Source organism: Merops nubicus, unplaced genomic scaffold (genome assembly GCF_000691845.1).
Source record: "Merops nubicus isolate BGI_N331 unplaced genomic scaffold, ASM69184v1 scaffold2900, whole genome shotgun sequence".
Lineage (NCBI taxonomy): Eukaryota > Metazoa > Chordata > Aves > Coraciiformes > Meropidae > Merops > Merops nubicus.
This window is the reverse complement of record NW_008580716.1, coordinates 56,038-71,930: the sequence shown is the minus strand read 5'-3', so window position 1 is coordinate 71,930 and position 15,893 is coordinate 56,038. Positions and strand designations below refer to the sequence as shown.

The following is a 15,893-nucleotide window of genomic DNA, read 5'->3' as shown; positions in this document are numbered from 1 at the left end:
TACTCAAGGGCCCTTTAAAAGAATGATTTGAACTGTCCTCCCTATAAAAGAACAAGAATCTCTCTGAGCTTTGGATTGTAAGTAAGGGAAAACAAACTCCCCAATGGAAAGACAGCCTTTTTTAAACACCTCTGTTGCACAACAAAAAATTACAACATTTACCATGAACAAAACTCATTAAATAAGTCAGTGTCAAAACTCCTTCAAGTGTACAGCAATTGAACTGGCCACAACTTGTATTTCTGGTATATGAGATCTGAAGAATCTTGTATAATTTCAAATTTCTTTCTGAATGAGCACTTCTGAAATCATGTTCTCCACGGGGTTCTGTCTAACACAGAGTTCAAGTTCAACAGTAATCTGTCAGATAATCTCCTGCCTGATAAGGCACCAGGCTTACTGGTAAAGCAGGTAGGGATGTATACAGTATAGTCCCACAACATTTCACATATCCTGTGGTATTTAAAACAGACAGAGGTATTTCCCAGTGCCAGTGATTAACATCTGAACATATACACTCTTTACAGAAATGCACAAAGCATTATAGAGGTGATCAGTTCTGGTTGATAACAACAATTGTTGATAGTGGCTTGCTTATGCTCTAAGTAAATAAAAAATTACAGGTCTGAAGTGGGAACCAGTTGTCAAAGCTCTCCAGCCTGTGTTAATGCACATCAGACTAAGCCAGAATGTCCACTTTTGCCATTTACATTATTACAGTTAAAAAAGGAAAACCACCAGACTGCTGGATGACAGGACATTACTTTGCCTGCAGAGGTGTTACAAACACAGCAATCCAAGACTCTGCCTGTTCTGCATACTGCATAAACCACCTTTATTCCAAGGATCACAAATTCCTTCTGTGACGCAGGTATTTACCTGTTTCAGAGATTAATAGCTTGAAATACAAAGGGATTAAGCAATTTCCTTGAAAATTAAGCAGGAAGTCTTCAACAAAGCACAGAGACTAAATCCACTCACCTCTGTCAAGAGCAGCCTTCCTCCCACTCATGTTTAGGGTGTGCACAAATCCACTCTCTTTAACAATTTTGGTTTTTAAAAATTTATTCTCCCACCCCATGCAGTCATTTTGAGTGCCTAACTGTGTTATGTTTGGTGAAGAATATGAAAGTTTGCAGCAAGGAATGGAAAAGCAACAGGCTTTTGAAGTGCTTGACTGTGAAGCCCAAACAACCTTTTACTGGGTTTCGTTTCAAAGTGTAAATATACCCTTCACAAGCTAACTGATTACAATCCTAAGCTGCTCACTATTGTTAGGCAACCTGTTTTACTCCCTTTCAAAAGCACTCTAGAAAGTTTTAGGAGAGAAAATGTCTGCATTACAGCACCAAACACAATTAAAGCCCATATCAAATGAGGACTGACAATGCCACAATACAAATCTCCCAAAACATCATCTATGTGTTTTATGCATCAAGCTCTGGTGAACATTACAGGTTAAGGTACCCTAGGTATTGAATTTTTCTACACAGAACAGCCAAATGAGCAAAAACTTGTCAAAGTTGTCAAAACAACTATCACTCAGAGCACTTTAAACCACATTTCAGTCCACTGACGGATATTTAGTAATTATTTTAAGAGTGACAATTATATGGATTGTTTTCATAACAGGAAATCGAAACTATGAACTAATATTATGATCTATTCATTGTTCTAAGATCAAAATACAAACCCACATGTCCAAGTAAAAATAATCCCTATAAAAGACAACATTTTACAAATTAAAGCATTTAAAATCTCCATTAAATCACATCCAGGGAAGATCTGCAACTCAATAACTGCATTATATTTAACCTATAACAACCAACAGAAGATGTTTCAGACAATTTTCAAGATTCACATATCAGAAAGCTTCACATTAACCAGTAAAACTCGTCTCCAGCAAGACTCTTCATGTCTGTCTGAAGAGGAAAATTTATGGCACTGTAATTTATTTCATTTAACAGTTTCAGAAATGACTACTGATTAAAGACACCAAGCTACGGTACATGAAGGGGACTGATTTTCAAATTATAGGTATTTTGCAGTTACTGAAAACCATTTCAGAGTCTTAAATGAAGCTCTTAAAGAATAAGACACAAAAATTAGTGTCCTTGCAATTTTGTCCAGACCTTTTAAAGCTGATGAAGCGTATAAAGAGTCCTATCAGAAGAACTTAACTTACAGTAATAAATGGGGACAGAATTTAAACAGATTGCCACAAAAACTGAAGAAATGTCTGTTCTTCCTTAATACTTGTATAAAGCTTTGGCCATATGAACTACCAACAGACACTGAAATCAACTTATGTCCTGTCTAGCTGTGGAAGGAATGAGAAATGCAGCACTCAAGTATTTTTTTTCTAGGCCTAGCAATTTTTGAAAACTCATCCTTAGATGATGTTTGAAAATGTTTCAGAATTGATAGAGCCAAGTACTGAAGTCCTGAGAGAGATATTTTGGAGAACTGAAAAAGCCAAAATGGAGACTTAGTAGTTAGAAACAACGTAGCTTCTCAAGCAGGGATCTGGTCTGGGTGATACATTCCAGGGTACACAGCCTCTGTAGTTTGCAAAAGGACAAGTTTTTGAATCTTAAGCAGCAGATGGAGAAAGGGACACTGAGGACAGTTCCACTACTAGAACTAAAGGAACAACAGCACTTACCTGATGTATGGTTCCATCAATTTCAACAGGAACGATGAAATCAGCATTGCTAATTGGCTAGAAAGAATGACAAGGAAACAAATCAACATTAAAAATAAGATCAATAGAGGGAAAATTTCAGAGGTGGGAAAGAGAAGAGTCCCTCCTTCTCAGGAATAAGTTAAAAAGCATTATTGACTACACAGATCCACTCTGCCTACGTGTCCTTCAGCGCCTGAGTCAGAAGCCTCACACAGCTGTGTTCACCACATGCTGCACTTCCCCCTTCTCTCATGTTTTTAAGCTTCACACAGTGTAATATGTAACATGCTCTCCTGCTTGAATAGCCCCTACTACCACTGAGCATGTTTACCAGGAAAAACAGCTATTTGGGTAACTCTTTCAGCAAGTCTGTGTGGATGATGATAAAGGAATTCAGCTATGTGCTTCACATGTTCTACTCTGGGTCACCAATTAGTAACTAAATAAAAATAAAGACAGTAATATCTAATGGTTATATTTGAATGGGGAGCTGCAACAAGCCTTGAGTTGTATAGTTAAATGATTCTCAAGATGTGATACCCTGAGAACATGCTAGACAAATCAAATAAATCATGTAAAGTTCCATTTTAATTCCAAAGGGAAGAGCAGGCACACTCTGTTCAAGTCCTTGAAATTAGTTTTTCTAGCCTGCTGAATACAAGTTATTTCTTAAGACTGATCTCAAGTCCCACAAAGGGGATGCCCCTAAAGAATCTGTGAGACTAGAAACAGGCTTCAAACCCATCTGGGGGGGCAAATGGGTGCCAAGAAAGCAGCCAAGCGGCCAAAGTAAAGAGATTGAGAAACAGTTCACGAACTGGTGAGCCTAAACAGGTGCTTTGTGAAAAGGGGTAGGAAAAAATGCTGCAGCATTAGCCTAGCAGCATGGCTTTGATCCCATTCCCTGGAAAAACGAGATCCTAATTCCACTGCCAGACAACCTTCCTGCAAAAGGAACAAAATGAGTGTAACAACTTAGGAGGAGGCCACACCCTCTCTCAGTAGAGAAGCAATAAGTAAGATGGTCTGATCTGACGTCTGCAAAGGCCATGTCAGAGGGCAGATGAGAAGCTACACTGGATCTACTCCTTGTGACCAGCCAACACTGGCAACCAACCTCTTGAGCAGCCAATGCTGAAAACTCCATCCTGCTGATGACTGCTGCGCTAGTAAGGTTCTAAACAACTCCTCAAACACCTGCAGACACAATCTAGACCTTTTTTTTCTAGCTGACATCAAGCAATTTCCAACAGATATCCTCCTTTTTGCTCCTGAGAAAGACAGAGGGGAGGCTCCCATCTGTAACCTGCATGAAGCCCCTCAGACAGAGAAGATACTCTGCAGCATCTCTAACAGCCACAGAACAGGTACACAGAAATGTTCTGATGCACCTTAGAAGAAACCCAAATGAACTGTCAATAAGCCTCAGCCACCAGTGTTCACGTGGGTGCCAGCTCCATGCATACTTTGAAGAGACCTGCATGTACTTGAAGAATTTATGTATGCATGACTCCCTTAAGGAAGATAAATATTGTGTAGCAGCAGAAAAAGAATAGGGCACTGCAAGTTGCTAAGGTTTTGAAGCCCACCAATAAAACTGAACTTTCTTAACAGGAGCAGCACCACCCAGATGTCAGAGAAAACTATATTCTGTTTAGACAACTTAGCAAAAGCTAGCAAATAAAGCTCACCCTTAGACTTTGTAACACTAACCAAGCTGTTCTTAACTACATATTTGCTTCCCTCACTTACACTTTAGACACTACATGGCTCTCTTGTTGGCACAAGTGATAAGGAAGAGAGCATGGGCTGGGGTTCCCTGCTTCATCTTCATGGGAAGACAGGAGAAAAGTCTGAAACAGTTTGCTGGCTAAAGGTTTCTGGGGTTGCACACGTGAAGCACGTACACACCTCGAGTGGGAACCACAGAGAGTGTGAAAGCAGACAGTGTATTTCCACTGAAAATCTTCAGTTCAAACTGCTTCTACTTAACGAGATGCTTCAGAGTTTTGAATGTTCCAAAAGTGCTTCACAGCCAGTTTTGAATAGGACTACATTCCAGGCTTGCATGTGGTTTAATTCATTTTATACAAAACTGTGTTTACATCTCCTTGCTTTAATAATTTATGATTTTTGCTTCTATTATTGTTTTATGATGGGAATGATAACTACAATGTCTATCTATTCCTTTTTTACTCTTGCCAAAGCACCCCAAACTTTATTCCTTTAATAGGCACTTAACATGAAAGGCTAGTACCTCCTTAAAACTTCACAAATATGCAGGGGCATAAAAAGACAAGAATTACCCTCCTTCAGATGTTGCTGCTTTCATAAAAAAGCACTTTAAATATTCTGCTTCTCTGGTTGTGTGAAAAAAAAAAAAAAAGTAAATCTGCGTTTGAAATATGAGGCCTATTTCATAACAGGATTATGAATTCTAAAATATTGTGTGTTTTAAATAAAACATTTTGTGCTAAAAGTCACAAATTTATGTATGCTTTTACAGCTTTTAAGTGGGGACCTGCCTGGGTAGAGCAGACACGTTTTAGTGGAAAAAAAAACCATGACCAAACAAACAACTAAAAGAAACTGCAAAAGCAAGCTGATTATTGAGGCAGAGCAATGTGCACATAGGTGTTACAAACCCCCTGCTCTTTTGGCAATCCATTGTTATTTTTGATGATCCCAGTGGCCTTACTTCAGCTGAAGCATTTCCCTTTATGAAACAAAATCCAGAGAGAACCACTGGACAGAGCCAGGCACTAAACAACTGAAGCCATTTCCTCCAATACTTGGTTTGCTCTTACATGCTCCCACCAAGGTTTCATGTTAAGGTAATGCCATCATAGCTGCTGTAAAACCCCAATAGTGCAGAAATGCCAACATTTGCACTATTTACTTCATACAAAAAAAGACCAGTTTTCTTTTCCTAACACAAAACATTATTCAGTGTCCAAGATTAAGCAGAAAGGTTTCATGTTAAGGTAATGCCATCATAGCTGCTGTAAAACCCCAATAGTGCAGAAATGCCAACATCTGCCCAACACTATTTACTTCACACAAAAAAAACAGTTTTCTCTTCCTAAGACAAAACATTATTCAGTGTCCTAGACCAAGCAGAAAAATAGTTTGATTTTTCTTAAATATCTAATGTCATTTAAACACCCATTAAATATCACTTGAATAAGTGATTAATGGAAATGAGCCCACTAAGAAAGCACACTGCCATAAAGGCAAACCTCAATCCTACAGAAAAGGATTTACACTATGTCAATCAATAAACGTGCACTTATTTTAAATGGTTAAAAAACAATTAACAACCACTTTAGCTGAACCTTATTTTGTTTCAAAATCCACAGCCCTCAGAAAACAAATTTTTACATTTCAGAAAACACTAGGCCTAATACTTCATTATTTTAATGTAAATTAAAATTACAGTTTTCCCTTCCTATTTTTGCCTCTCGTTTAATTAGGAAGGCATGGTCCCTGCCTTCCCAATCTGTCTGTGTTTCTAATCTTGCTGAAAAAAATCTCAAGTGCAAGTTCAGCCTGGGTGTAGAAGACAAGGATCTGGCACTGAGGTTAAGAGGTTCCTGTACTCCACCACAAACTGTTACAAACCATTTAGGCACAATAAAGACAGAGAAAAATCTTGGTTTCGGTTTGAGGCACGGGAATATTTGTTCTAGTATCTCCATATAAGGTCTTGAGTCAACAAAGACAGGCTGCTGCCAAATTCTAACGACAGCCCGAGTTATGGTTTACATATTTAAATGCTGGCAACCAAATATTGCAGGATTAAAATGTTAAGTTCATGCTAGCAGTGAAAAATGGAGTGCAACCCAAACGAGGAGAGTGTAACGTTGGTGGTAACTCCAGCTTGCTACTAGTCAGGAAACATTCTACTGATTCTTAGAAGTTCTCCAATCAAGGTATAAAACCAGCAGATATTTTACCATGTTGGACATTTACTCATCAGAAATGTTACCAGGACTCTGAACCAATTTAGGTTACCTGTATTTCTGAATTCTCCTACTCTAACTTTAGCTCTGCTTCAACAATGGAAAAACAGCCCTACTTCCACCACGTGCTGCAGTCTGAAGAGTTGTCAAAGCTGCTTCTAGAAGATGCCCGATTCATCAGCAACAGCTAAATGCTATTTGCTCTCCTGTTGTGAAAACTAAATACTTGAGAACCCATGCTGTGATCAGGGCAGCAGCCTGACATGGGAAGCAATCTTCTCCAACAGAGCAGAGCCATCACTGGTGCCCAAAATCTACTTATTTAAGGGACATCTAACCTGTGCTGTGCTTCCACTCTCCTAGACTAATTACAGCATCAAACATCAGAAATGAAACCCTCTTTTCAGAGCAGCAAGTTTCCTACCTGTTACAATACAAGCCCTTGTTGGAGTAGTTACCATCTAAAGGCAGTCTCTATTCCAGGCCTTGCTGCAGCCAGTGTGACTTTCTCTGAAGCAAATCAATGACAATGCCTGTGATGCTCCCCAACAGCCCAATTAGGATGAATATTCATAGGAATAACAACAAGAACTACCAGGCATCCTGGGAGAGCCTGTAAGACCAGTTCATGTGTTAGGAGGCTTAACAGTTCCTGCAACATTCACTGACAGATTCTAGCTGCAAGAGATTACCTCTGAATTTACTTACCTTAAATGAACTGTGCACTAAAGTTTCATCTAAATCAATGACCACACACTTCTTCCCATAGTCTGATGCTGTCAGTTCTGGCAGGAGGTATTTAGCTGGTGGCTAAAAACAAAGAGAAAAGAGGAAGACAACAAAAAAACAATAAAACCTCTATTGAAGGGGCATTAACCTGCCAACACTACTGTTCTAGTAATTACTGGGAATTGAAATACATCATGACTTGAAGTTGAATGTTTTTCTGGGCTTATCACAAGCATGGAAATTAATGGCTCATGCAATACCCATACAGACTTCTTTTTTCAATGAGAGAGTTCTTTAGAATGATCTCCAAAGCATTGGAAATGAAAATGGTAAACCACCACCACTAGTTAAAAACAATAGAGAAAAACAGGACATTGGATACAATTATATCTTTTTCCAGTGGCCCTTTTCCTAATGCCTTGCTTTTGGTTGTTGTTGTTACCCTAGTCACAGACAACACCATTTCCAGCTGTATCACACCGATGGGTGTTTACACAAATGCTTCCTTCTGTTTGCTATGAAAGATGCTGAAGTGGAGAAATAAATCCTGAAGGAAGACAGCATTACTAATTTTATCTTCCAGGACATGTCTCCACTCTTTTTTACCACTTGTGAAGGTGCTGACCAGGAGTTTTCAAGGTTAATCGAGGCATTAAAACTGCAGTAAAGAACCTAAACTAGGCTCTTCTACAGTAAGCTGCCCTTATTAAAAAATGGTACAAATGACACAAATTGACAATTTTTCTGAAAGCAACGCAGATGGTCACAGAGTCTTCTGATGGCTCAGTCCCCACTTTAACAACCCAATTTGCAACAGTTATTGTAATCTAGACTTTGGTACTGGATGCTTCCTGAAATAACAGCAATGGGAGAGAATGCTTCTATTTGGAGCTGAAACTGCTGCCACTCACTTAAAGAGGGGGTTTTGATGCAGGAAAAGAACTAGCTTTAGAAAAGGAACAGTAGAGAGAAGTTTAAAAATGAGAGGCAATTAAATTAAGGATTGGATACAGAGTTCTGACTTCATTCTTTAGCTATCTTTTTATCTGTTCAGACACTGTTGCTCTGGTAAGGATGCATCTGACATTTTTTTTCTACTCTTTTCAATAGCCTTTTGTAGAGGTGCTTGCAGAGTTCTGAGGCCACCCCTCTGCTGACAGCAGGTGACAAACAGATGAGTCAGACACCCTCTGAACACCCTCCAGCAGCAAGCACCAATTATTAACCACTGACTGATTTCAGACATCACCTTAAGTTGATAGCTACTGGCCAGTGATGCCTAGTAAATTCTTGTTTAAATGACAGAACTAGCAAATGAGATTCTGGACTTCAGTGTCTTTAGCTAAAGTGTAAATTACTGGGGGATTTTTAGGGGTATTCACTGAAATTGATGTAGTTCCTTAAAATTAACATCAACAACAGTTTCTTCAGCTACCGAAATTGAAGTTGCTTTGCTTACAGGCCACTTGTCTCAATCCATTTTCTCTCAGCACACACCTAAATGACCTTCAAGAAGAAACAACTTCTGCTTAATGTCTGTAAAGTATCCATGCATCACAGGAGCCTAACGAGGCCAAAATTCATAGGACACTCTAAATTAGAGACAGTCCCATCCGTACACTACTCCAACAACTACTTGAGTTCTACCTCTGCTTGTTTGCATCTAGGACCAGATACAAAGAATTTTGATTTCTCACTCCTATTTCAATTCCAAAAGGTATTTAGGCACCTCACCTCTATTATTATTTTTCATAATAAGAAGGATCCAGACATACACTCTAAATAGAATGAAAGCTTATTGAAAGGAAAATCCAACCCACTTAAAGACCATAATCTTCAGAACCCAGGCTGGGATACTGATTCCTTGTCTTTGAAGAAGAGAAAAAGGTAGGAACAACCCAAGAAACCTGAAGTGTATGTTTGTTTTTTTTTTTAAAAAAAGCATAGTTCAGTTCATTTTTGTACTCTTGAGACTGTCAGTATTTAGTTTGAATTTTTGACTCAATCAACCTGCACAAGCAGTTCAAAGCCAGCAGTTTCTTCTGCTATACAATTTTTTTTTTTTCCAAATAGAAAATATCTATGTGGAAAAGATTTGGAAATAGATATTCTTTAATATAAAATATGCATATGAAAAAAATATAAACACTGTCTTGTCACAGATATCTTTGGTTCTTATCTGGAATCTAGCATGCTTGCCATCCAGAAAAGGATGGACATACACCAAGGATTACAAAATGTGAGAACTTTCAACTCTGAATACCCAAATTCCTTGACTCCATGGTGAGAGGCAGCCTGTGCCCATCTTCTTCACCCACCTGCACCTCTGCTTTCTCACGAGCAGAGTCTGGGAGAGCAACGAGCTTACCTGTGGTATGTACACAGAGAGGCTGGTTACTGCTAGAGTTTCTCTCCCTTTTCAGTATTGCCTTAGGGGATGATGTATAATTATTGACCTAACTACCTAGTAAGACCACACATCAAGGTTTTTCCTGGAGACAGTCTCCCATGAGGGCACACCAACCTTCCTACAAGCTTTGGCTGTTCGATTTCAGTCTGATCCTGTTTTCAAAGACACCTGGTCAACAGTTTGCACATCTGAAGATCAGAAGAAGTACATTTTCCATTTCAAAAGCAGCCTCTGCTGCCCTCAATTTTGAAAGTACACCTGCCACCTGATAATCTAACAGGAATAAGGAAGCTGTTCTGAAGATAAAGGCACTACAAGTTGGAAGACTGGTAAACATCTGGAGTAGGACTTTGGAGCAAGGATGATATTTTTGAGGCTTTAGGAACTTAAAGGATTTGTACGTAGGGTTTTCAGCCCATGTGTTCTGCTGTTCAAGTTTTCTGATCTAAAGCAATTTCCACATGCCAAGAGTAGTAAAGCTTTTAGGTAGAAATGAGCATTACTCAATATTGTATTTTAATTTCCTCACTAATGGAGACATATCCAAGAAGAGCTCTAATTGCCAGATTTACATCAACGTTAATAGCAAATAGTTATAGATCTTTGACAATTTCCCTTTTGAAACATAGTAGCTTTAAAGATATTGAAGATGATTAAGAGTATTTAATTGTGGCTAACAGCAATTCATATTTACTACACAATACTTTCCAAAAGACTGCAGACTTCCACAGAACTCAGCAGAAAAAAGAACATGTGGTATCTCCGTACTGTAAGTTCTAGCTTGGTCTTCAATTCCAACAAGACATAAATTGTATACAAGTTAAAGCTTTTAAACTAGTCACTGTTTGGGATTTATGCATTCCAGCCAGGTCTCATGGCTGATCAGCTTAACAGACCTTGTAGTGAAACGACTGCTGCACTGCTTCAGTCCCGTGGAAATAGTATATTCCCTAAGAAAAAACAAACAAAAAAAGGGGGTGGTGGCAAGAAAACAGGACTTTTGGTTGAAGCATAAACAGCCAGTCAACACAAACCTTTCAGAAATTTACTGTACAAAGCAGTCATAACCTTTCTTCCCTGTAAGCCCATATTTCTCACAGAGGCAAGTATCAGAATTAAGAAGCCCTTTCTTTGTGTGCTGCAAATTTTGTCTAGCTTAAGTGCAGCATATTAACCTGCTGTTCATATTCCCTTCAATTCATGTTTTTAGCTGCACTCTACAGAGCTAACAGCTTCTCCCAGCAGAAATACTCTAATAAAAAAGAAATTATTCCCACTTAAAAACGTAGCTGCCCAAAGAAGCTGGCTCCTGTTACGAACCAGGCAGTGCACAGAATTTCTTGTAGAAAAAGTTTTAACAAGAAATTGTCTAAATTTAGGCAAGGATGAGTGAAAAAACAATATCTTGGTGCTAAGATTTCACTTCTGCAGGGATTTTGAGTACTAATTCTGGTACTACTCCTAAATACCGGGAATTTAAATTGAACAAAACACTCCAACTCTTTTAAGAAGATGGAGGAGTATGGCTTTGGTTTTCCAGCTACTTTATGTTCAAAAGAATGAAAGTCAGTGCTGCAGTTGCTATGGGTCTACTTTGATTTCTCTGCCATACTCCTTCCCAAACAAAGCTGAGAAAGACCCAAGAAAGCACAGGCATCCTGAGCTATTAATGTACCTTCAAGCCAGGTCTATCACAATGTGTCAGCTGGTATCGTTTTTCCTAATTTTCTGTGTGTTTATTTCAGCCCTATAAAATAGATCTTTTTGCAGTGTTACCAAAAAAAATCAATTATGTTGCTGTTTAATCTATGCCTTATCTGGGAATTGTTTCAGAATACAAGATACAAACAGGATAAAGTTAATCTTGAAAAAAAAAAACCCCTAAGTCACAGTATCTTCTGAAGAACCTAACTTGAAGATGAAGTATTTCTTGCTTAGCAGTTACCCCTACCAATAACCCAGTGAAAATTGATATTAATTCAAGTCTTTAAGTGCAATCAATACAGGAAAAATGTGATTGAGCAGCAGACACATTTCACTGATTTGCACACAGGTACGTAAAGCAATGGAAGCTTTCAAACAGGTGACCTCAGCAGACTGACACATTTCATACATGCATGACAGAGCTTCAGAAAATCTCTTCTTTTGACTGGAGGCTTCAGTTTGAAAGTTTACTGGGCGGGGAGCAGGCAGTGATCTTTCTGGAGTCACTAAGGAATTCTCTAAACATCTGAAGTGATTGTATTTCCAGTGAACCCTATAAAAACTAAATGTCCAACTTAACCGTGTCGAAACTCACTCGGTGCCTGTTCAGAAGATTCTCCTCCTGGTACGTACAATACGTACAGTTCAAACAGCCTATTTCTCATCCATGATGCTATGCAGTAGAGCATCAAGAATTTCTGCCTTAATGGATCTTAAGAACATGGTTAAGAGTTGCCTCAGAGTGATCCTTTGGGCTCCCATGCTCAGGACAACCAGCCCTTGTCATGCTGGCAAGGAGGATCACTTTAATTTGAAGCATTTTTCTAATATAAAGTTGCATTTTTGTTCCTACCACTTTCTCCACACACTTTCTCTCTCTTCTTTCTGTCTTTAGTTAGAGTATTACACCCTCATGCTTGCTGGCTTCTGTGTGAGGGCCAGGAGCACTCTGATACTCAGACAGTAAATGTCACACCACTGCCTGCAGGTGATGGTTGCTTGACAACACTTGCATGTCCTGTTGGAAGAAGGCATGAGATGGCACCCAAGAAGAGGAATGAGTGTGTTTGAAGTCCCCTGCTCACTGAGAACTCTACGTCATGACTGCAAAGACAAGTTAATTTTACTAGCTTACTGAAGTGCTGGGAATATAGGTCAAGCAAAAATACAGCTGAGCTACCCAAAAAGAAAAAACATGAAGAGGAAGAAGAAAAAAAAGATGAAGTCCCCTGCTCACTGAGAACTCTACGTCATGACTGCAAAGACAAGTTAATTTTACTAGCTTATTGAAGTGCTGGGAATATAGGTCAGCAAAAATATAGCCGAGCTACCCAAAAAGACAAAAACATTAAGAGGAAGAAGAAAAAAAGAAACCTCTTCTTGAATCATTCATTTTCCTGCCACTACCCAAATCTAACAGAGCACTGCTTTAACATCACAAAGACAGTGTTCTAGCAAAGGACCTCATTTCGTATTTGGACCTGATGAAGCTGTACTCATTTGTCATTTCAAAATTTCATTCCGTTTGAATTCTTACTTCATTAACACCTACGCTTACTCCCAGGCAAATTTGCATTCCAGGTCAGAGCACAGCCAAGAACGTGTTTTATGTTCAAATAACTACCAGGAGAGCAACTACAGTCACCAAACAGAATGGGGCAGGTATATAAAAGTAATTTAGAAATCAGTATTTTCATACATCCAAAGTTTTCTATCCCCAGCCTTGCATATAATACAAATTACATGCATGTACATGTGTGTATACATGTATACACACATGCACACAAACATATGCATGAGCCCTACTAGAAGTAATTTCATATTAGAAATGAAAGGTGAGCAACAGAGTAATTTCTAACAGTTTTTAACTCCCAGAAAAAGCAGTGAGGGAGGGAAGTGATCTGCACAGTTGCAACCATCTCCTCACACTTCTGCACTGCAGCATGGACAGTGTTCTTAGAGGAGGTCTTGTAATGTTGAGCTACATGAAAAGGAATGAAAAAAGGAAAAAAATATAATATTTTGGGAAGTATTTAGGTCTTTAGGGGCTACCAAATTTCACAAGAAAAAGGGCTGTGTCAGTATAGAGAATTCTGCAGTAGTAAAGTGAACAGCAAAGGAGCTCAAAAAAAAAAGGGGATTTCAGCTTTAAAAAGCCTAAATCTTCATCCACATAAAGATCAAGGAAAAAGACAAGCAGCTTTATGACCAAAAAAGGTTAAACTTCATTAAATTAAAAGCTTCAGTTTGAAGGACTTTTTTTTTTTTTCTTCCTTTTATTTAGTTTTGAAAATAATTCGGATGCCAAACAGCATTCCAAGTTTAATCCAAGGAAGATAAGCAGCAATATTAAGGCCCATAAACCAGCAGCTGACACTGAGAGCATCATCTCAATCGAGTGCAGTGCTGCAGCTACAGTCAGTGTACTCTTTGCTCCCAAAGTGGCTTTTCTTGCAGTTTCTAACTTTCCTTTTCAAACTGGAATATAGGGAAAAATTACGAGGAAAAGGTATTTGCCACTGTGTCCCACACAGTGATGATAAGTAATTTTTTTCTCTATTAAAAGAAGTAACTTCAACTTTCAGAGTACTTCAAGCATTTTCAAAATGATAAAAATTGAGAAGCGAATTTAACTGAGAAGCGAGATGAAAACCATACAAAACCCAAACTCTTCTTTTAATCTCTGTACAACACACGTGCAGTGCAGTTCATCGCAGAGTATACAACATTGCAGACAGAATATAAAATCCTTTGGTTAACATGCAACACAAACCAGACCTGTTAGACTGCAACATAAGATGAATCAAAGCAAAAGTTATGAAAATTATTAAAAGAAAAAGGGATAAAAATACATACACTTGGTATAGGCATGACCTGCATCTGGTCACCCTGGGGAAAAAGAAAAAAAATCACTGTAAGGGTAATGGCTTTTAAGGGTAGAACAAAGGTTTGAAGTAGTAAATGTAGCACTCAAACATTTTAAACCAAAAGTTCAAAGTATTCAAGAAACCAGGGTAACAAAAAAAAATAAAATCAAAAACAGGATCTTGTATTTTAGTTGCTGAAATGATTGGTTAGTGTACTGGCATTTATGATTTTTTTTTTAGGAGACTGGACTGGTAAAACCCATGCTATGATTAATAAGAGATGATAATAAGAAAGTACCTGTATTTACTGTAACTTTTTCAGCTTTAACATCTACTAATGGGTATATTTGTCTATTTTCTCTGCAGCGACAAGAGGCTCAGCCAGACCTTGGTAGCAGGGCAGAAGCCCACTCCTTGAAGTTGACTTCACTTGCAGCAACTGCCTCAGAAAAAAGCAGCATTTTCACTTGGGCAACAGCAACATGTCCAAGAAGGACACCATGATGAGAAGAAACTAAGTCAAAGAATCCCACTTTCTCCACCCAGGAGAAGACAACAATACCAGTGCTCTTCTTGTGGTCTCACTTTTGTGTTGTACTTGGAAGAAGGCGAAACAGCCTTGGCCAGCTTGACCTTTTCTTCTCATCCTCAGACCTGACATGGAGACAAAGACGCTTCCATTTACAGCTTCCAAATGGAGAAGGCTGACCACAGGGTCGCCAGCTCAAGATGCAAGACATTTTGGGAAGCAGAAACTGTATTTTCTAATCTCTCTCTTCTTTCAGAAACAAGTATTTGTTTTCTGATGGGCGCTACACATAAAAAAAAAAAGATTAAAAAAAAGCAGCTGACCTTTCTAGCACAGATGTTGCTTAGGTAGCTGATTTTATGCTTTAATTACTTTGACAACACATGCTCTGACTACCAGCAGACTGGCTATGCACTGAAAGAGGTGGCTTCAATATTAAGAACATCACCTTCCAGTTGAAAAAATCTTGTGCTCGCTTGTTTTGGAGTCTAACACGGTGTTGACACATCACTGACAAACAAAAATAATTCAATATTATTTTCAAAGTCCTCGTTTCTTATTGCTGTAGCAGTGGAAATTTTTCCTCAAGTTTGACCAAAATACAGAGAAGCTGATGAAGCAGCTAGAGAGCAGCAACTACCATGGGGTATCAAGTTTGCTTTAGTAAAAAGCACCAAATTTCTATAAAAACAAATCCATAAGCTGGCAAGAGTCCAATTTTTTTCCTTAAGATAATAGCAAAAAGAAATAAAATATAAGTCAGCAGGTTAAAGTCCTGCTACTGGAACATCCTCTGAAGTTCATGGGCTATCTGAGGAAGGAGGGAATTTGAGTAGGTACCAGTTGGATTAGCTGACCTGTGATCAAATTATTATCAAGGTAACGGTTACACAGGCAGAGCAGAGATTGTCAAGCTGTATTTTGTTTTCATTTTTAAAGGCTTTTTTTTTTGCATTCACTTGTAGAGAGGATAAAATACAAGTGGAGCCCCTCTTCTGTCAACAGC

The 15,893-nt window shown here is 38.6% G+C and overlaps 1 protein-coding gene across 3 annotated transcripts in view; it reads right to left on the bottom strand.

The window, feature by feature from the left end:
- Window positions 1–15,893, bottom strand: part of CTDSPL (CTD (carboxy-terminal domain, RNA polymerase II, polypeptide A) small phosphatase-like) — an 81,902-nt gene that overhangs the window by 9,974 nt on the left and 56,035 nt on the right. The window contains exons 3-6 of one of the 3 annotated variants that reach the window (XM_008935457.1): window positions 14,348–14,380; window positions 10,684–10,737; window positions 7,357–7,458; window positions 2,666–2,722 (exon numbers count right to left, since the gene is read on the bottom strand). In XM_008935457.1, the coding sequence (XP_008933705.1) occupies window positions 2,666–2,722; window positions 7,357–7,458; window positions 10,684–10,737; window positions 14,348–14,380 (246 nt within the window). The remainder of the gene's footprint in view (window positions 1–2,665; window positions 2,723–7,356; window positions 7,459–10,683; window positions 10,738–14,347; window positions 14,381–15,893) is intronic. The other 2 variants (XM_008935531.1, XM_008935604.1) reach the window with 2 other exon arrangements.